Source organism: Mercenaria mercenaria, chromosome 13, assembly GCF_021730395.1.
Source record: "Mercenaria mercenaria strain notata chromosome 13, MADL_Memer_1, whole genome shotgun sequence".
Lineage (NCBI taxonomy): Eukaryota > Metazoa > Mollusca > Bivalvia > Venerida > Veneridae > Mercenaria > Mercenaria mercenaria.
Window position 1 is genome coordinate 29,119,414 of NC_069373.1, and position 22,603 is coordinate 29,142,016.

The window sequence follows — 22,603 nt, forward strand, 5'->3', positions numbered from 1 at the left end:
GAGATCTTAATATTTTAATCAACAGTTGTTTGCATGCAAATAAAGCCTTTTCATAAAATTGAGACGATAATTATGAGATCTTAATTTGGAGAAGAAAATTTCGAATTCGATTACAGTATTTCAAGTAAAAAAAAATGTCTTAGCTGTTTCTTCACATGTGCAATTTACGATCTATCATAAATAACGTTTGTAATATGTTTTTTTAAAATGTCACGAGTGTGTTATTATTACGAATCACCGTTTCCTCTGCAAATGGTCTCGATGACAATTGGTAAACCAAACTTCAATTTTCTTCGTATGTTGGTCAATGTTTGGGTCGCTCGAAACCATGGATAACTCGAGCATTTTGCTCATCCCCTTGCGACCTCGAGCGAGCGGTGTTTCACTGTACATAAATAAGCGAGCCTTAAAAGAACCATAAACACATATATGCCGTTGCAGAAGATAAAGCATCAAGAGAAACACCATTAGGATTATGTAGAGTTAGAACTTAATTGTTTTAAGATAAAAAGAACTTAAATGAAGTTTTGAAATTGATTTCCAAGTCCTTTAAATAACCAAAAATGATTTTACAAATGTGATATTTATGAAAGTTTTGTTTATATCAATAAATGAAGTTAAGACGGTGACCACAAAGAATGACAACTCTTGCTTTAAGCAAGTATTTACAAGCAGCGATATCTTGTAATACCTGACAGGTAGGATTAGTAAAGGTGCAATTATATTGATCTGTAATTTCTATGCCTACATCAAGGGCCCGGTGAAACAGGCTTGAAGACAAATATCAACAGGTTTGAGGAACGGCTCTAACTGTCCCGTCGATCAAAGAGGGGAGCTTTAAAAGGTTGATGGTTAAATTCTTTTATCTTTCCTCTACAAAAAGTTTTACACATTTTCATTTTCCCTTTGATAATACACATGACAACGAAACCTGGTCAATTTAACAGTATATCGCTGAATATTAACAGACAACATAAATGTATTTAAGTCTGAGAATCAAAATACAACTGTTTGTACCCCAAACACGTTTCGCTTATTACGTAGTGTCATACTATGTTATAACTTTCTCATAACACAAGTTAATGTAAAATATTTACGTAACATGCAAAACTAAATAGATTGTACAAAATTCTATACTCGAATGTATTGCAATTTATGTTATCAAAAGCAAAAGGGTTGAACCACAAGTTATTGCAACATATGAGGGTTAGTCCTTCAACATATTCTCCAATTAGTAAGAAACTGAACATTGTGTATGTATTTTCATAATCAACCGGAAATATTAAGATAAAAAAGATTTGTATCAAATGAATTACAGAGGATACATGAATGATGCAGCAGTGTTTTGGAAATAATGGATTAATCAACCAGAAATAACACACAAATGTAAACATGTCACGAACAACCAAAGCATATTTTATAAAGGCACGACTATATAGCCTCTATAAAAACCACTCTCGCTTGTTTGGAACAATTTTGTTTATACATTTTGGACAACAAGTGCCTACTATATATTGAATTCCAAAATAAGAAATCATATTAGGTTAGGGAACAAACACAGTACAGAGTACAGAAGGCTGTACGACACGGAGTTGTACTATATGCGTCAAATCAGGTAAACATGGCAGAAAAATATCTTTGATTAAAATTGACGAGTTGATTGATACTGTACTATTTGATTATGATACGTATTCACTACACTAGACACGTGCATATACAACTGGAAAAAAAAGAAAGAAAGAACTCAGCAGCAAATTTATTGCTAATTGGCTTGCACATATCTATTTTGATACTGGCTTTTGACAGATGGTGTTTTGGTGAACAGTTTGATGATTAAAGTGCTGAACAACAGTACCACGGCACTCCAGACCAGCTTGACATGGGCATTTGAAATCGTTCGTGGCCATATCTGAAAATAATAGCACAGGGCAGTCGTCATTCGGGATCGAAATTACGTGTGCCATATTATAATCATTCAAATTTGTATCTTTTGTGTTGAATTTAAAGTCGACACAATCATATACCAAAGCATGTTTTTGGGCATAGGACAACATGTGTGGCCATATCTGAATTAACGTTCAATACGTAAATATACTGTATGCAGTACCATATCCACTGCTCAAAAATGTTTCCGCGGCATGGGAATCATGTGTGGCTATATCACGTTTTGGTTCTCACTTGGCACACAGGTGGTAGTGCTAACACGTTTGAATGTAGGTTTTAGGATTGTTGACCTTATATTAAACCTCAAGCGACAAAGAGTAACGAAATGGATGTAAACAGCATGGAAAAACAAAAGCCTTCAATGTTATTTCCAATACATAGAACTGAAAATCCATGACATATTACCACAGTAAGCCATTGATATATCAGCGCACGGTTTGTAGTTTTTTCCGTAGTTACTTAAATAACCTGCGACCCATGGGGGACAATTTAATGAAAAACTTTATATGAAAGATGGTTTAATGGTTTAGAAGCGTATTCCGAACTTTTTAAGTAAACACCAAAACCTACCATGTTAGGCAAGAAGATGCTGTTGCCTATGTCACAAATGGATATCATGCCATAGATATCTGTCTAAAATATTTGAAATATACTCTTGCCTAAACATTTCCTACACAATTTGACAAGATCCAAACACTGTAACACATTTAACACGTAAATAAATAACTTTAGTATTAATCGAGCTTTTGTTCTGCAAACATTCGAGCGTATACCATTGGACTGACAAACGGACGTCAAGTACCTAAACAATATTAAAACCACTGCTCACCACACGTTACACACATCATAAACCTACGTGAAACAGTACTCACCTTGGCGATCACAAGTTTCATTGATTTTTCTCTCATTTCTACAGTAGCCGTGTAAATCTCGTTTTCTGGAATCTGGATATCTAACACAGCACATTTCCGCACCACAATCGCCGTCAGATGAACATGCTATACCACTTGGAGTCGGTCGACCATCCAGCAAGTTCTAATAAATGTCTATCTCCGTTAAAGGCGTACGCTAGAATTCCCTGTATATGAGATGGGCGAAATTTTTCCCAATAATTTTGGGGAAAATGACGTTTTCAACGGCATATAACTTTTTTTTCCTTAGATGATTTAATATCCAAAGTTTAAAGAAATTCTATTATTGGGAAAATTTTCGCCCCGAATTCTATCAGACGTCCTTAAGTCTATCTTAATAGTTTAAGAATCTATTAAAGAATCAAACTCTGTTTATCAATCTGCCAAAAACCTGCAGTTCTAATCTTATTATTTTTGTCGTTTTATTCTTTGGGTTATTATCCTCAATAAATCAATGCTTACACATTTCTATAAATACCCGCATAACATTATCATAATGCACTAAGACATTAAAACAGTATTTTTACATTACTTCACGTTATCTGAATGATATTCTAACTATGGATAACCAGTGGTCGAAATTATTCGTCACAGGTAGCTTCAGTTAAATAGAACGAACAAATCAGATACCACTTTTATGGATCTATATATTTTATAACTTCATACAAACAAAAATTTATGATTTTTCATTTGACCAACTTTAGGTCAGGATGTACCCCGTGTAACAATAAATTGGATACGTAATTCTCTTTGATTTGTGGAAGACAATGTCATAATGTTGAAGATATATAATATATGAAAATATATATATCTAATGTACCAATTAATGAACTCTTTCAGCAGGTCTATCGTTATCAACAACTGCAGGAAGATTTTACTAAACGTTTCTATCGTAATTCACCGAGTGTTCAGCGCTTCTGTAGTTTGACGCTAGGCTTTCCTCTTTTAATGTGTCTGATTGAAAAGGTGGAAGGTTACGTGATAGGCAGTACTTAAAACCCACAGGGATTGAGCTGCTATAATATTAGTCCATTGGCCGTCTTCGTCGGGCCCTTAATTGTGTATTTTGTTATCCCCCGCCGATGAAATCGGGAGGGGTGTATTGAAATGGCGTTGTCCGTCCGTGCGTGCGTCCGTCGGTCCGCAGCCATTTCTCAGTAACTAGCAGGTAGAATTTCATAAAACTTGAAATAAACATGTACCAACATACTGCGATGATGCCCGTCAAGTTTTTTGGATTGGTCAATTTCCCTTAGAGTTATTGCCCTTGATTTAATGGAAAATGCACGTCTGCAGCCATTTCTCAGTAACAAGCCGGTATAATTTCATGAAACTTGAAATAAATATGAACCAACAAACTTCGATGATACCCGTCTTTTTTTTTTTAATTGGTCAATTTTCCTTAGAGTTATTGCCCTTTAATTGTTTAAAAGTCAACATATTTATACATAACAAACCAACCAGTTGGTAGAATTTCATTAAACTTCTTTCATTCTTTTCCATGAACATTTATTATAAACATGTGAAGTTGTGTACCCACACCTGGTGACCACCTTGCCTTGGTCACACCCCCCCCCCCCCCCGCTCCAAAAAAAAAATTCTCATTCCTTTTTTTTATTTTTTTTCAAACCTTTCATGAATATTTATCAACATGCAAAGTTGTACCGTTCCCCCGCCAAATCATGCCCACCACCCCGATCATGCCCCCCCCCCCCCATCCCATTGTTCTTCATATTTAATTTTCCATCAATATTTATGATCAACATGTGAAGTTTTGTACCCTCACCCGGTCACCCTCGCCGCACCCCCCCCCCCCCCCCCCCCCCCCCCCCCCCCCCCCAAAAAAAACATTCATTTTCTGTTAAATTGATTTAGACTAATGAAATTATTTGCTCCTTAACTTTTTGCCGGATATATTTTTTGCCATTCCTCACCACAAACCCTTTCGGCGGGTGATACCAATTCATCGAATTTGCTTGTTGCTCGTACTCTGCCTTCTGGAAAGGCACTAAATTAACATGCGTATGTGATTCTTTTCTTAAATATTTTGACGAGCATTTGTGTGTTTTACATGCCGTGCCTTTATTTTACTTACTTGTAACTTTTGAGTATGGCTAGAATTGTGCATAAGGTTTCGATGGAGGCCTTGAGAAACAAAAATCAAACAACACCAAATCATAGAAAGAAAGAGTTGTTTGACATGAAAATTGAACAGCATGTAAAACATGTATATGACTTTACGAAACAAGTGTCAGTATACCGATATAAACATTGAATTCCGAAAAGGGCTGCCTAAAGGGGCTCCACTTCCGGACAGTTAAACGCCTTTAAAAACTCACCATTTTCAAAGAACTGTTACACATGTTTGTTTTGATGCATTTGCAATAGCGTGCGAGTGCTGAAATTTCACGTAACAAGGTGGAACATAGTTTTCAGCAATTGTTTATCATTTTTTCTTTACAAATGGCATTCATTTTCAAAGGGAGACAACTTTTTCTCAAAGATTACTTAAAATAATCGGAAAAAGTTGTTTCCCTTTGAAAATGAATGCCATTTGTACTTAAAATAATCGGGAACAGTTGTCTCCCTTTGAAAATGAATGCCATTTGTAAAGAAATAAAGATAAACAATTGCTGAAAACTGTGTTCCACCTTGTTATGCGAAATTTCACCACTCGCACGCTATTGCAAATGCATCAAAACGAACATGTGTAACTGTTCTTTGAAAATGGTGAGTTTTTACAGGCGTTTAACTGTCCGGAAGTGGAGCCCCTTTAGGCAGCCCTTTTCCGGAATTCAATGTTTATATCAGTATACTGACACTTGTTTCGTAAAGTAATATACATGTTTTACATGCTGTTCAATTTTCATGTCAAACAACTCTTTCTTTCTATGATTTGGTGTTGTTTGATTTTTGTTTCTCAAGGCCTCCATCGAAACCATAACTGAACCCCTAAAACATCACAATGGTGGTATTTTACTCCTTTTATCGTCGTTGCTTTAACAATGTATTAAGTGTGTTTATTACTAGCAGCCAAGTCCGATGGAAGTTAGAGTTTCCTTCATAATACTTGTCCTTGCTTTTTTGTGGCAGCTTCAGACACGTAAACGTTTCTTTCAAGCATTTCGAAGACACTATGAAGTTATTTATTTATTTTGTTGGGTTTAACGTCGCAACGACACAATTATAAGTCATATGGCGACTTTCCAGCTTTGATGGTGGAGGAAGACCCCAGGTGCCCATCCGTGCATTATTTCGTCACGAGCGGGCACCTTGGCAGGACCACCGACATTCCTTAAGCCAGCTGGATGGCTTCCTCACATGAAGAATTTAACGCCCCGAGTAAGGCTCGAACCCACATCGATGATGGGCAAGTGATTTGAAGTCAACGACCTTAACCACTCGGCCACGGAGGCCCCCGACACTATGAAGTATCTATGAAGTTAAACTTAGATATGTATAATATATATATTTAATTATTTATGTTATTTGCTTACTACCTATTCATTAATTGTTTAGTAAAGTCGGTACTTTCATATGAAAAATTAAAAGATTACTTAAATCTGTGATCAATTCATATTTAAACACAATGTTAGAATACATTATGCATGTATTGTCTCGCAAATAAAAAACAAATCTTGGACGAACTTTCTAGAACAGTGTGTCCAAGGTGCTTTTCGTTAGGGCACAACTGAAATATACGAACCGATTCAGGGGACTGACAAGTTGGAAACCGATGAACAATTTGTGATGCTGTTTCATGAACGACCAATCCCCGGCAGTCAAGACCACTCTCACAAGGACAGAAATATTCATATAGTTCGGCGTTTGCGGAATCATGACCTATAAAAAAGGATTATAATATAACGCCATTATGCAGTATGTAAATGTAAAAGAATTATTTAAATTTTTCATTTAATTAACGTGGTATATTTATCATGAGTGTAAAAAAGGTACACAACAATGTTCAGGCGGACTACTTTAAATTCCGCCTTATCTAGTTCAGTAAGTATGTCTAGCATATATAAAATATTGTGCAAAACCCTTTACCGCCGTTGTAAATGTTAACCTTTCTCTGGATCCAAATTTCGTAGAAGCTAAGAAAGAATGGTCCATAATTTATGCAAATTAATCAAACGACAGTTGTTTTTATATTTTGTTATTATAATGAGTATGGCACCAAAAAAAGAGAACATATCTTCTTCAATTTACTACTCTTGTCAGAATTTTCGAAAAAGACATTTCCCTATGTATATTTTCTTTCAATATACCTACAAATCAAATTACTCCATTATGCTATACTGTTTCAAATACATACAACAAAACTAACCCAAAGGCCAACAGCTTTCATTAAACTTTCTTGCTCTTCTACAGAACCCGTAGTCATGGTGAGAATACTGTCCAAACAGAAACCGTTTAATTTTGTCTGGTTTGGTTAAAGGGTTATGCACACAACACATTCTGTCTGGACATTCATCCTGTGTCGAGCATCGCACACCGTCCGGATAGCTTATATTTACAGTATGATATTCCAATATGTATGTCTTGCGTGGTGCAGCACTTGTTACTTCAGGTTTGGACATGCAGTGTGTTGCAGAAACAGACAGACTGACCTGGAAAACGTCAATTCAGATACAGTGTTTGTTATGTTTCCGTTAACGTACTTGGTAATAATTCTATTTTCACTTGAAAACTGCAAAATAACGTATATACACTACACTTTATTGCCATTTATAGTGGGAAGTGACTTTGTCTTAGTATCAATGAGAAATGTTTAATCTAAAAGATTATAATAAAACAAATACACGTACCTTGAAGCATAAAAACATTAAACTGATAGATAACGAAATGATAAACTAATGCTTGTTTTATTTCAAATGCTATCTGATATATTATTGATTTTCAAACTTGAACAGTGAAGTTAACTAATATACAACATACGTACAATCATATAAACATGGACAAAATCCGCCATTGTTATTAATCTTGGATAAAGTTTAAATAAAGCTCTTATCAGTAGTTATAACGGTAGATAAGGACCAATCTGTGACGTCACACTTCCTCTTCTTTCGCGCCGAAATATATCACAATAAGTTGGGTTGTAATCTAACATTGTGAATCTTTCGCAAACCAACCAGTAAGTTGTGCCAAAAGATTAAGTCATGTGACTTGGAATGCATCTTTTAGACGATTTTTCATTGATAATAGAGGTGTGAGGGGCATGAGCGGGCGTTGTACATAATCCCCGTCTTGAACGGACTGAGTCAAACCGAAGCTGTTAGAGCAACTTCGGGATATATTCGACACTTTTAGCATAAAAACGGTGAAGCAATTTTTTATTCAGAATGACCGATATGAATATCATATGGAAACAAAAAAGACCTTTCCTGCGTCCACATTTTAAAATGCTGCCCAGTGATAGCAACTACATCATCAATATGATGGATTTTGTTATGATGATTGTCGTCGTGTAAGTTCGACATCTCTCCGTAAATTCGACACCCTGATGTTGTTTTAAATATAGATATTTAAGATGCATTTACCGCTACTGTTGTCTTTTTTAGCCAGTGCTTTAGCAACAGGCTATAGCTCTAAATCAACTAAGTTTTTACCTCGCGTCGTTTGAGTTTTCTTTCTATTTCTATGTGATCTCATCACACAAATATTCTGGACGTTTGGTATTGTGTGAGTGTGTGGGCAACTGAGGACTTCTGACTTAAACAACAAAAACAAGCAGCAACTGCGGGCTGTCAGTCCTTCCCTTGATTTATTGGTTGCTTTGTTTATCGTCAGAGATTGTATAACTAAATCACAACAATAGACTTTTAAGGCCAAGAAATATCTAGGCTTCTTACTATTCGAAACAACAATAATATTTGATATTTGTCTGTAAATATATTTTATTCTAACTTATTTCTCTTACAACCGTTCGGTACCGCATATCTCCAAATGGTCCAGCAGGAGCTATACAAAACTGGCTTACAAATGAAAATATTCTCACCTTTCGCAGCTGTTCTTTCAAGGATCACCATCTGGCTGTCATTGTATGGCCTGGCCTGTCTTTCTCGATAGAAACTATTAGATGATTTTAGTTCCAATTCATGACATTACGCCAAATGACGGGAAGGGCAATAAACCAATCTGTCACTTGCCCGATATGGTGATGGGAAAAGAGATCCTGGCCGGAGGCCTTTGCTTCTGAGTATGATGATGTTTGATTCTAACAGTGAGAATCTGATCTGCGGGAATATGTTCCTAGTTTTACAAAGTTGTCTCAGACTGATTATGTACAGCACGATGAGCATCATCAATCCTCGCTGATTGTCTTCTTGCAAACTCTCTATAGACGTAAACCGTAATAACATCTTCTATTGTCCGGTCATTCATTCAACTGGGAATAACAATTTTGAAATGATCGGGACTCAGGTACGTTACTTTATTTGCGTTGATTGTAAGAACACAACTCCATTGAAATGAATTCATACAGGGGTGTATTCGGGATGAAATGATTAGGTATACAAGTACATTTACCCAAATTAAAACACATATAGTGAAAACCAAAGGAAAATAGCGGGTAACGTGGCAAACTTGTAAATACATAACTGAAGATAACCTAACGAACCATATACTCACGTACTCAATGACTTTGGAAAAAGAAAGAGCAACAAGATGAATACTTTTCGGACCCAACGACAAGAAGCAAAATAAATAGCAATATCAAAATAGCTGACTTATCGTTGGCCTTAGTGTGTACCTTGCATTCAGTAAACATCTCTGCCGTTGGTCTGCCGTTTGTCATACATTCATTATTTGAAACTCAATGTGTTAATGCTCCTTTATTAAATTAACGCATAGCAGCCACACACGTGAATCACTTTGACTACGCGATGTAGGTTGATCACAGTAAATCCTACTAACTAATAGTTGCTAATGTAAAGGGAAGGATCTTCGATTTTCAAACGTGCGTATATAATATTAAAATGCGAGGTGTATGCAGAATATGAGGATTAGATCTGTATTTTATATCTAGATTACGATTACTTTCTCAATAGTGCCCCCACCCCACCCCCAGTGTCGTACGGTTGTCATAGTCAGAGATAAAAATAAAATTTTGTTTTGACTCATATATCAATTGAGGTAAGAGACACTGTCAATGATGTAAAAAACCACTATGTAATAATTGTATTCAATTGTAAATATACATGATTTGCATTAAAAAAAGAGAAATACAACTTTCTACTTACAATCTGACAGTGGAATATGTCAGTTCAATGTATAAACAATTTATTTAATTAATGTAGCAGTATGCACTTGGCGTATTTAATTAAGTTTATATACAGTATAAGAGACTGACTGGGTAAGTTAGCAGATAAAATTGTGAAAACATTAATTCAGGAAGGGCCTAATCTTGTAGTATATCTAGCTAAGTAAGTAAATTCTTTATTTATAGAGGGTAACTCATTCAGCTGACGCTAATCTTCCATGAGGCCCTCTTATAACACAGATATATACAAATATAGTTCAACAACAACAAATATTACCATAAGTACCACATGAAATAAAAATACAAACAGACATCAAAACATCTGAATTTCGAAATCACTTTAACATTTTTTATGACGTAGTCATTTGCTACACCTTGATTTAAAACACTGTAGTGAGCTAGACGATTTTACATCGATAGGTAAAATATTCCAAACAATTGGACCTGAATAAAGTAAACTATTTTTGAAAAGTTCTGATTGTGTTTTAGGTATATAAAATTTTTTGTTCGTGTTTGACCGTAATGGGCACCTTTTTAAGCTCCCAAGTGGTGGTTTTTCAACTGACCAGTCTAGGGCGATACCCCTATGCGTTCTTTTATTTGTTAATCTTGTTCTCGTTTGTTTGCCTTGTTTTTTTTTTGTTTTGTTTTTTGGCCTTAAGAGTCTGTGCATGTGTTTGTCTGTGGGTTCTGGTCTTGTGCGCGTCCCCATGGTATGGGAAGGATGCGTTTTTGTAACGTGGCTTTACCTGTTGGATATTCATCCTTGTATTTAAATGATTTTACTTCAAGGGGTTGTACGAAATGTTGAAAATACACTTGCATAGAAAGGAGACAAACACATCAGAAGTTGAATGTAATATGATGCTCATACAAATTCATTTCTTTATTTCTATCCAGGGAGTGGTTTCTGGCATATCGTATTTTCATGGACGGTTTGCTGCCCGAAGTGATGGACCACGGCACCACGGCATTCCAGACCAGCCTGGCACTGACACTGGAAATCATGCGTGAGCTCATCTAAAACAAATCATGGAATTTATACTTGTATTAAAAAACTCTTTTTATAGTAAATAAGTACACATATTTATATGCTTTACTTCAAAAGAGCATGGATTATAAGGTAATAACTTCAAAAAATTTCTCATGTTACAAAGGTCATGATTTAAGATATGTGAACACTCGTGAAATCTTCTCGTTCTACACTTCTTCAATTAACTCTCAGGGGTGGTGGGCTTGGAGCAGGTGAGACATATTTCTGTCGCCTTGTCATTTCTTTCGTTCGTCTGTCAGTCCCAACATCTGTGTACGGATAGCTTTTCCTACGTTTTGCATATTACATATTACACCTCACTTTAAAGTCAGCTTGCGCATATTGACAGGACATGAATTATAATACTCGGGTTAATGGTCATGACCTTTTTATAGTATATTGTATATTGCACAATAATAATTTAAGCCTTGTCTTGAAAATTATTCCCGCAGTTTTCAAGGGATCCGATGAAACTTACAGAAGTGCATCATATCAACATACGTACGAGGGTTGATCAATAAATAATGTGAGTCGAGTCATGTTTAACGAAAATAAAACAGCAAAGTAATGTGTTAGTCATTGATTAATGAAAGCCGCAGCGCTACATTGCGAACTCTTACTTGCGAGGATGTCACTAGTTTTTGGCGGTTGGCTGCTAAAATACTTATTTCATACCATTGTTATGATTCGGTATGTTATTTAATGTCCATTGGTGATTGTCTTAGTTTTGGTTTCTTTTTTTTCTTTCTTTTTTTTGAAAAAAAAAAGGAACGTTTTCGCGTTCGGCGAAATGTCGCCAGGGATGAACATGATATATACCCTGGTAATCATACTATTATTAGTGTTCATGTTGAAGTAATTTATACAATAATATAACAAGGATTAAATGTGCGATGGATGCAGTATCATTACTTTTAGATCAACCCTCATATATCGCCAGGACTTGAATGTACAATGTCGCATGTTTTTCGAGTTATGGCCGTTTGAAGTTTCACGGAATGCCGTGCATTGCCAATTTGCCCCGAGATATTCCTTGTTCGAATAACTCCTCTTTCACTTTCCAAAGGTAAGCCCAAAAATTGAAGAGAACTTGTGCATGTTGTCAGGATTTACATTACTATGCCGCACAACTCCTCGTATAGTTTTAAAAGAGGTATGAACCAAACAAAAATGAAATAAAAAAAAATGTGTTCAATTTATCATTAACAAACATATCTTCGATACTGAAATTCAATATAAGAACATATAAAACAGATTCGGCATAATATTATGTCTGAAATGAGTGCTATATGACTATAGTCTAAATAAACAGTTGTTCGCACTTCACATTGATTTTTCCGGCCATAAATGAAGACAGATATTGCCAGCTTTCTTTTGTTTATAAATCGAGAAACTAACCGCCGCTCGAACACCCACATAACTTAGTTTACAGCATGCCAAACTTTAGATGAATGACCAGACCAGTAATGAAACACTATTTACCTGAAAAATGGTCTGTTAACAAAATTTTGATAACTTATATAAAAAAAAGTAAGACAGACTGCTTACCTTGAAGATCACACGTCTCATTTAGTTTTCTCTCATTTCTACAGTATCCATGTTTACTTTGCGTCTGTCGCTTTACTGACCCCGGATAACTCACACAACACATCCCTGTACCACAGTCGTTATCTGATGAACATACAGTACCAGAAGGAGTAGGTCTATTATCCAGAAGATTCTATTGTGTAAAACATTAACCAAGAGTACAGTAAATTGTATTTGCTTGTAAATAGCTTCTCGTTTATGTGTTGAGCTATTTTGCTTTTACTTTTTTGGAATAGTATAAGATTGCAAATTTCCTTTCTACTTTAACATGAAAATTGAAATATTGTTGAATTCACATCGATTTATTTCCAGACAAAAGTTGAAGTTTACGCCGATAAAAACTCCAGATCATTGAATGTAACATTGTAAAGTTTACCGATTCTGGAGACTGACACTTTGGATACCGATGGACAATCTGGTGATTGCTTTCGTGGACAACCAATCCTCGACACTCAAGTCCTGACTCACAGGGACAAAAGAATTCGTAAAGTTCTGGGTTCGAGCCGTCATGACCTGGTGAATATAAGAACAAAGTAGTATTTTTATTCCTTCTCATAATGTGTTCATACAATAATACATAAACGTATTTAATGTAATGATACACAAAAATGCGTATTATATGTCTACCACTGAAGTCATTCAAGTAACAATAGAACATAATTATTAAGCGTTTGATCACGTTTTGTATTATACAAGTTGAATAATCTAAATGCACAATATATTGTCACAAACCGAGAGTATCTTACCTAAAGGCCAACAACTTTCATTGAATCGTCGTGCTCTCCTACAAAAGCCATGATCATGTTGTGTATAAGTTCCAAATATAAATCGTTTCTTTACTTCTGGTTTCGATAATGGGCTGTGTACACAACACATTCCGTCTTGGCATTCATCTTGTTTCGTACAGCGAGTTCCATCTTGGCTACATGCAAATCGAGCTAACGCAAATATAGTCTGAAATAAAACAAAGCTGTAATATGCCATATACGAACTGTCGACTACGCCTCTGCAACATTCTCGAGCGTATTTTTTTTGTGTGTATTTCAACAGCATAGTAATTAACATTAATAATGGTTGAACTCAATAACGTTCAGTGCAATTTTATTCGTTACGCATTTGTGTAAACTGTTTAGCATGTTTTGCAGAAGAGAAACAGCAAATAACATTTACAGCATATCATACAATAAGTGACATTCATGGTCTTGAATATAATGTGATGTGCACCAGATATAGTAATAACGACCAGGGTCAAATCCGAGGCCGGTCAATTTCTTTTCTTTGAGGCAAGTTTTAACACAATGACAACAAACAAAAACAATCCATGAAATCTGCAAGAAGATGCTGCATGGAAGCTTAGAACACAACCAAGCAAGATAATAGTAGCCGACTCGATGTGATAATCTATCCACGAAAGGTAATTCGCTGTGCAACAACGCCCGTGCCCTCTAAGCATAATTCTGTTATACAGAGGATAATTGAATTGAGTCCATATTCCCTAAGGACAATAAACTATCACAACAGCCCATATATGGGAACACCTTTTACAGCCAATAAACACGGCAAACATCATAATTAAGAAAATGTTTGACACCATACCAAAGTATCTAGACGAAAAGCAAAACAATTTGACACTTTTTAACACCATGTTAAAATTTCTTGGTGAAAAGCAAACGAATTAATCAGAGGTTGCTACCATGCTTAAATATTCAGATGAAAGGCATATTGTTTAGTAAAGTTTGGAGCCATGCTAATATTTCCATAAGAAAGGCAAATGGTTATTTTAAGGTGGCAATCACTATGACATACGTGGAGTCTAAATTATTGTTTAGGAACAATGTTAGCAATATCTTTAGAAGCATAGAAGTATCAATATAAAAATTGACGTACCAATGCAAGCAATACAACTTGGCAGTGTTTATATGTCGCCATTTTCATGCCTTTGTTTGTAGGTTATTTCTTATCGCCGGCTTAAATACATGTCATTGTACGCAAACTTAGTTTGACATGTTCACTTCGGGAATTTGACCCTTAACATTGAAGTGCCTTGTCTGTTTTGATAAGTATTGTTTGATAAGGCATATTGTTGTTCAATCATGTTTTCAATGTTCTTTGGTCTATGTTTATGCGCATTTTCTGTTTTTCTCGTGAGTATTTTTCTTTTCTTTTCAAATAATGTGTACATTGTATTTGTTTTGAACTAAATCGGACCAAACCTTAGATCAATAACTTCACAGCTGATGCTATATGACGAAGAGCAAGTATAATAGTTTCAAGGTTTGGCAAACCATCAGTATAGTCTTTTTTCTTTATCTTTAAATTTTCAATATGTCTTGATTCCTAAATTTATCATTTAAACATTGCAATATTGCACGATATGCATTTCTATAGTCATGTTGACATTTAATTCATGGCCTATCAATGTAGCAAAAATGACAACCACAGGAAACTATTTACATAAAAGTTTGATTGACATACTAGTAGTGGGTAAGCGCGTGCGAGCAGAAACGTGAACCTACAGGATAAACGTGTATACAGGAGCAATTATCGTACCATTATCTTGGAAAATTCTTGTTAGCATCTCCGCATTGGTAGTCATATTTTTGCCGATTTACCCTTTTCCGAAAGAATGTTTTGTTTTCTCTATATTTTCAGCAACATTGATTTTGCTTTATGTTCTACAAAAATCATGTATTTATAAAAACATAAATATGCACGATCCATTCCTAAACAAAACATTTGCGAACCGTTGATAGAAACATAAAGTTTGTTACCCGTCGGGATGTAAACATATCTGTAAATTAAAACATGCTTTCGTCATCAATCATTATAGTCATAATTAGTATGTAGATGCAATGTAAAATATGAATATTAAGTGCAAGTGGTTATCAATACTAAAACTGATATATAATTATATTTGCGTTTTTCAATATTACTTTATTTCCTATATTGTGGAACACGAAATTATAACATCTATAAACAGATAAATGCTTAGAAATACTATATCGTTTATATTCTATTCAAGGCATGTTCTAGTAAAAAGGATTCAATATAAGTAGCCTCGTTTCCAGAAACTATTACGTTTTGATTGATGTTCTCGACATTAAAATAGAACAACAACAAATACCACGTTCAATTGTAATTCGCCTTCCGATAAAAATACAGTTCCTGGTTCTTATTTAAAATATTGTTAAATCCCGTGAGACATCATACAGTCATGTCTATTCAGTTTTATCTTTTGGCGTCCAATTTTGAAAGAATTTTTCGAACGACGCCATTTTGTTCATAATTGTTGTGAAAGACAACGGATTACGTGTGCAACAGTCCTTGATATCATTATACCAATGTTGTTTATACAAAACTAAACGTTTTTTTTTCTTTCCATACAAAATATACAGTGAATGTAAATCGTTAATAACAACTACTTGAATGAATTTTATATGACATTCCTTCAGGTATACGGAGGACTCCCACCAGAAGAAGGAGTGTGTAAGTCGGATGCTGATTGTGCCGGGGAGGAATGTTGTGTCGGTCTTGACAGAAGAAGATTCGTTTTTTCGCACCCTACTTCCGGAATATGCCGACCACTGCGTTACCAAGGCTACGCTTGTCATGTTTTTGCCATACGTGATCCGTTCAACCACAATTTGCATGTGAACTACTGTCCCTGTGCGGATGGACTTGAATGCAGAGGAACATCTGTTGACAAGTTTAACGCGTCCCACATCATACATCATGATCCGAAATGCTTGCCAAAATCATTTTGATTCCTGTTATGTTCTCTTTACCGACAAATAATGTGCAGACGATCATTAAAATATTCTTTTGAATGCAGCGTTATCTTTATTATGCTCAAATGAGCACAAAGTGCTCCGCAATCGCTGTTTAATCATTCGCCGACCGTCCGACGTCTGTCCGGTAAAACTTTCGGCAAACGACGTCTCTAATACCACATTACTGCATTATGGGTTGGATGCCTAAACGCTTCCACTCTGTTTCACACAGGAGCCACTCGAGCTGAACAATAGAAAAAAGCTTCAAACGACATCTCCTCCAAAACTGCTGGTCCGATTTTGCAATAATTCAACGGAATTGTTTGTTCGGTGATCCACTACTAATGTTATTCAAATTATTCTAATTTGTTAAAAGATAGTCATTAGGGGCCACAAGACTCCTTAAAGTCCATTTGGTCTGGTCCTTTTGTATACATGTTGCACAGACGTGATTAAATAAAGTTTGATATAAGTGATATGAGCACTACTTTACATGAACAGATGCTCCAGAAAAAGATATGACACGCAATTCGTCCTCAACTATTTCCATAATTTTCTTGAAAAATCCATAGTTGATTCTAAACCGTTCAATTTAGTTTTATTGACAACACCAGTTATTATGTACAAAAAATGCATAACTTACTTATGTAACTGCTGAGAAACCTTCGATGTTAAATATCATTCTAATCCTCGTCTGAAGCTTGAGAAAGTCTGGAAGGAACAGCAGAAATAAGCTGCTGCAAAGCCCCAGTCGCACTGTCAGGTAATAAAGGCTAGGTATTACTACGTTTCCCACCTCTACGGATTGCCAAGTCTGTGCACGGTTTTTTACCTGGGTTTCTAGTAAGTTTCCGTATTGTCCGGTGTGACATGCGACGGGCCAAAGCTGCAAACTGTCACGCTTTCACTACGGATGAAAATGTTGTAGTACGTGTCTGTGACACTTCACTACGTTTTACTACGATTCAGTACGATATTACTACGGATTACTAGGCTGAGTTAAAAAAAAATAGTTAAACATCAATAAGCAGATGACGTCAAGTCACGTGATATTTAATCTACGAAGTGCGAAGCCTGCAGTGAAGTGTGAAGTCTGAAGTTTGAAGTGAGAAGTATGAAATGTGAAGTCTGAAGTTTGAAGTGTGAAGTTTGAAGTGCGAAGTCTGAAGTGTGAAGTGTGAATTATGAAGTGTGAAGTCTGAAGTTTGAGGTGTGAAGTTTGAAGTGTGAAGTATGAAATTTGAAGTGTGAAGTATGAAGTGTGAAGTTTGAAGTGTGAAGTCACCACCGGTCTTTCGTAGAAACTAGTATGATGTCAATTTTCTCTCTTACTTGTGTGGGAATGATGAGACAAATAATTCTAATTCAAAATTAAAACAAATGTTAAAAAGTGCATTCTTTCTAACTGTATATGAATAAAAACGATCTATAATTATAATAATTATAGTTTTCTGCGTGACTAAAGGTTTAAAAAAAAAGAAATAGAAAAGAAAATAAATGCCTAGCTACCTATCGTAATTATTTTGGTTATGTAACATTAAATACGGGTTTTATTATGGCCTAACGCCTGAGTGAAAAAGTGGGCGACATTTTGAATACGGGTTTTATTTCTGGTCTTACCCAACTATTTTGAGACACGCCTCATGTTTGGTGTTCATTCCATTTACAACTGGATGCTACACGCGTCTGAGTGAAAAAGAGGACGACTTTGTGACAGGCGGTTAGCTATTTTGATACTTGTCTACTGACCTATTTCTTTGTGACCTTAATAGTGTTTCTCTACTTTATGCAAATGAACCAAGTAATTTATTAAATAACAGTTTAGCTCTTTTGGCTTTCTTTTATATTTTATACAAATATTTTGTGCTTTACATATTGTACCTCTTGTTACCAAAGTATATAAACAGAAAGACATTCATCTTGTGGTTATTTCCACTTCCCTGTAAGTTTTGAACATGTTTGGAATGAAGAGTAAGGGACTGCGGGCAATAAACCGGTCTAATGTCCCTAGTGTGTCCAATCCAGTGTTGTATATGTTTATATATATATGCCAATCGTATACACAGATATACATGTTACTTGTTTATTACATACTTGTTTCTGTTCCCTGTTAAATAACAATGGAAACGGAAACGTCAATATTTTTTCCATATCCAAATATTCACCATCACAGCCTCACCATCGTAACTTCGCCATCATTGGTTTGGATTTGCGCTTTTTCTGTCCCTTTTTAGATCTAGTGTGAAGCACGAAGTGTGAAGGTAAGAAGGTATGTACTTTTCCCGCTTCCCTTTATATATGCTAAGCACAAAGCGCGAAGTTTTGTCATCGTATTTTCGCACATTAACATCATAGCTTCGCGCTTTGTCATCATATCTTCGCACACTGCGTTTCGCTTTATCTTTGTACGAAAAGGTACGTACATTTGAACTTTACATTTCTCGTGTCGTTTGATAAACTTGAAACATAAAGGTACGTTGACGATGGCAAAGCACGAGTTTTTCACCTTGGATCGCCATAGTAGTTTCGTGCTTCGCGTTTATAAATAGATACGCGAAACATAATGTGCGAGGCTATGATGGCAAAAGTACGACGGTGAAAAATTTCATGCTTCGCAATTGTGGATTTGCGCTTGGCCATATCACACCGCGCTACGAAATATATAGAAAGCGCGCGCCGTTGTACATTCGCGCCTTGCGAATATGAAGGAACACGCGAAGTGCTAACCTACAACGGCTGAGCGCGAAGACCTGTACGATGGCGAAGATACACTTAGTTTTGTAGAAAGCACTTTTGCCTTTATTCCAAAAAGGAGAAGATAATCTTAGATGTGAAGTTGTAAAGTATGAAGTAAGAAATGTAAACTGAGACGTCCACCAGTGTTACGTACAAAAGAGCAAAATTGTCCTATGTGGGAATTTGATATCTGTAAATCGGTTAGAAAATGTATGGTGTTTGTAGGTTTAAATAATAAATGATTAGTTCGTTAATGCTCAAAGTTTCACTCTCATCTTGCTAAGGATCAAACCATGTTACGGCTCGCACTCGTTATCCAATACAATTAATCTTGTTAATAATAGGTTAGTTAAACTAACGTGAAAATACTTAGTAAACAAAAAAACTGTACTGTAGGGATTAGAGTGATTGAAAAGAAAAAATTAAGAATGGCATTTATTTTGGGAAAGCTTGGGCTTTATGCAATGCTTGTCGTTTTCGTGCCATTTGTAAGAGCGGGAAGGCACAAATATTCTCAAGTAGACAATGTTCGGTATTCTGACATTTCTGGACAGCACTTTAACACTTCTAAAATACAGTGTATTGCTTTGTGTGATGATACGGAGGAGTGCACCTCACAGGAAACCTCACAGGATTGATATTCTGCTCGGAAAGTTGTGCACCAAGGATTTCAATTTGGATCCCACACAGTAATACCAAAGTTATGGCCTTGACTTAGTCATAATTATGCATTAAAAGTGCCTAAGTGTATGTATCATAATATGTATCTCAAAAATTATTTGACCCAGTATTACGAAACATTACAAGAATGTCATTGTGTATCTGTTTTCTTAGAGGTACCACTCAGAGCAAAGTTACGACATCATAATATTATTCAGCACGTGAAGTTGTACATCTGGGATTTTGTTCCATATTTCTTCAATCAGAAAACGGTTATGGCCATTGGTTTTCAAAAAGTATGCATAAATGAAATGGCCTCGGTCAATATTTCCATCTTCCGGTGAATATCACATCATATCCAATGGCTCAAGAGCCAATAACTGTTTTATTATACTGGTTCAGGTTTATGAATAAGTAACAAGTATTTGTTGCAACATATTTAATGTTTGAAAGTAACAATAACTGTATGAAAACTTATTAAACATTAATTAGATGAAGACATTTATATTTCCTGGAATCATTCAGTGCGTATACAGTTTCTTAAGTTATCGCTGAAATATATTGTAGTTGATTGTAACCTGAGCATTTTGGCCAGTTATCGTTTTCTAGAGTAACACCTGTAGCTGATTTTCCTACTGATCATATTGTAACTAGAGCTACGTGTCAGTTCAATTTCCATTCTATTTTTAGAAAATAATGTTAAATGGGAAAAACCCAATAACCATTAAACATGAAATATATTTTGAAAGTTGAACAGTTTCGGCCAATGAAATTCAGGTTGTTTTAAAACATACCGGTATAAGGGTTTTTTATATGGCATGTAAAAATATTGTTCTGTTTGGGATACCACTCAGCCAGACTGAAATTATGGTCCTTGACTTAGGTAGCAGTTGGTAGTTTCCAGCCACAGATTCGAATTGGCCAGGGTCAAAATCTGTCATTAGAGATAAAACCTTGAAGTGAAGGCAGTTTTGATGTTTGAAATATTTGTTGATGTGAGTTTGTGATTAACAAGTTTAAGAATGGTATGTTGCAGAAATTCTGGCAGATGCGAATGTAAGCTTGATGGCATCATTTTCATATAACTGCTTGAAATGCATATATGCCACTATCAGCATTGAGCGTCTCGTGAACTGTCAAATGTCATATAGGCCTCACACAGTTGAAAATAGTGAAAAAAGTAATCGGTTGACAGGTATTTTTGTCCAGCTCTGCAAGTAATACTTGAAACTGAGTACAGAATGCAAGTGGCCATTTGTCTCTATCCATTCCCCTAACATTTTAAGGCCAGTTGGAGATATGGCTAATTTGGGCTGAAATGTCATGTATTTTCGCGGGCTGAAATTATCTTTCAGGTGGCTTGTGGATTTAAAAATCTATGCTTTGTATGAAGTTTACTATGTATTTTATTTCTTCTTCAAGTAAGATGTAAACGGGTATCTTTTTATTTTCAGGTCTGCATCTCGTAAGATATCGGAAGCCGTCTGACTTGGCCACATCGCTCGGAAGTCCGAAGTACTAGAAAAAACCGCCATCTGCTACCTTAGCGAAAAATACACAAAGTGCTTAAACGTTTGTGTGGCAAAAATCTTAAAACATATTTCACATAGATCTACGAAACGATGTAGGAATTATCCAGCATGTGAATTCGTGCACCATAGTTGCTTTTTTTATTTCACTTTGCAAGACCAGGGTTATGACCATTGGCTTAGTCTAACAATTAAAGTGTGTGCCCCATGTGTCTCAAACTATACTTAATAGCGTCAATAAACATTAAAGGATTATCTTATAGCATGTGAAGTTGTGCGTCTTGTGTTCTCTTTGGGATTTCACACAGCTAGGCAAAAGTTACGGTCCTTCACTTAGAGAAAAATACACACGAGGTTCTTATATGTTTGTGTAGCAAACATCTTAAAAAATATTTCACCTGGAGTCATGAAACCATGAACAGTGATCAACAGGATTTGGAGGTGGGGCAGTGTCCTACGTACACATTTAGTTGATAGTTTAAATTCTTCTATTCTACCACTCTTTGATTTTAATTTAAGCGTGTTTGAATCTTATAAAAGGCATGCAGCCGGCATTAGGCGTAAATGGATTTGGGCATTTCACGATGTTTGTCTACGGTGGAACAGAGGTGACATTGATATTTTATTCTACCGCGTGCGCATGTATTAGTTATTAGTTAGTACGAGCGCACGTAATAACTGATACGCGCGTAAGCAATAGCATAAAAACATCTATGTCAACTTTGTGTCACAGTAATTTTACCTAAGAACAATTATCATTTAAACAAAAATATCAAAAAGAGAAAGATAGTTTGTTCAGAATAGTTGTACATACGACTTGAATTCGCGTCAGATATGTTTGTCATTTGTCGATGCCTATGTGTAGATAGGTTATCTTTAAGTACGAGTAACAAGCAAATTTTACACCCAGAGTTCTAACGTTAACAGTGTCTGTTACAGTGGTACAAACTAAAATATATCATTTTGGTAAAATTGTTTCTTTTATTGCAAACTTACATACAAAAAAGCGTCAATGAGTCAAATATTTACACTGAAACACTAGTACGTGTCAAATATTTGCCAGACCTCACCATTTGACGTATATGAGGCATAAAATATATCATAACCAGTGCGTATCTCTGTTACTTGCTCCATAAAAACATGATTACTTTTCACGCCACTGTAACAAT

At 35.7% G+C, this 22,603-nt stretch overlaps 2 protein-coding genes across 2 annotated transcripts; both read right to left on the reverse strand.

Moving 5' to 3' along the window:
- Positions 1 to 1,744: 1,744 nt before the first annotated feature.
- On the reverse strand, positions 1,745 to 7,934 carry LOC123529724 (uncharacterized). The gene is made up of 5 exons (XM_045310226.1): positions 7,801 to 7,934; positions 7,186 to 7,468; positions 6,562 to 6,698; positions 2,817 to 2,979; positions 1,745 to 1,909 (listed from the first exon to the last, which is right to left on the reverse strand). Exons 1-5 carry the CDS (start codon positions 7,828 to 7,830, stop codon positions 1,782 to 1,784), a joined length of 741 nt encoding a protein of 246 aa, XP_045166161.1. The 5' UTR covers positions 7,831 to 7,934; the 3' UTR covers positions 1,745 to 1,781.
- A 3,028-nt stretch (positions 7,935 to 10,962) lies between these two features.
- LOC123529421 (uncharacterized) lies at positions 10,963 to 14,776 on the reverse strand. Its single transcript, XM_045309745.2, has 5 exons — positions 14,627 to 14,776; positions 13,486 to 13,693; positions 13,116 to 13,252; positions 12,701 to 12,872; positions 10,963 to 11,139 (listed from the first exon to the last, which is right to left on the reverse strand). Exons 1-5 carry the CDS (start codon positions 14,672 to 14,674, stop codon positions 11,012 to 11,014), a joined length of 693 nt encoding a protein of 230 aa, XP_045165680.1. The 5' UTR covers positions 14,675 to 14,776; the 3' UTR covers positions 10,963 to 11,011.
- Between the last annotated feature and the right edge of the window lie 7,827 nt (positions 14,777 to 22,603).

What these genes read in the sequence shown, in the direction of transcription:
- LOC123529724 (XM_045310226.1), bottom strand. Translation starts at nt 7,830, where the DNA reads ATGGCGGATTTTGTCCATGTTTATATGATT. An exon ending in TTGTCCATGTTTATATGATT is followed by an intron (nt 7,469 to 7,800) that starts GTACGTATGTTG and finishes GACGTTTTCCAG; the next exon opens with GTCAGTCTGTCTGTTTCTGC. An exon ending in CTTGTCAGTCCCCTGAATCG is followed by an intron (nt 2,980 to 6,561) that starts GTTCGTATATTT and finishes GACATTTATTAG; the next exon opens with AACTTGCTGGATGGTCGACC.
- LOC123529421 (XM_045309745.2), bottom strand. Translation starts at nt 14,674, where the DNA reads ATGAAAATGGCGACATATAAACACTGCCAAGTTGTATTGCTTGCATTG. An exon ending in AGTGTCAGTCTCCAGAATCG is followed by an intron (nt 12,873 to 13,115) that starts GTAAACTTTACA and finishes TTTACACAATAG; the next exon opens with AATCTTCTGGATAATAGACC. An exon ending in TGAGACGTGTGATCTTCAAG is followed by an intron (nt 11,140 to 12,700) that starts GTAAGCAGTCTG and finishes GATTTGTTTTAG; the next exon opens with ATGAGCTCACGCATGATTTC.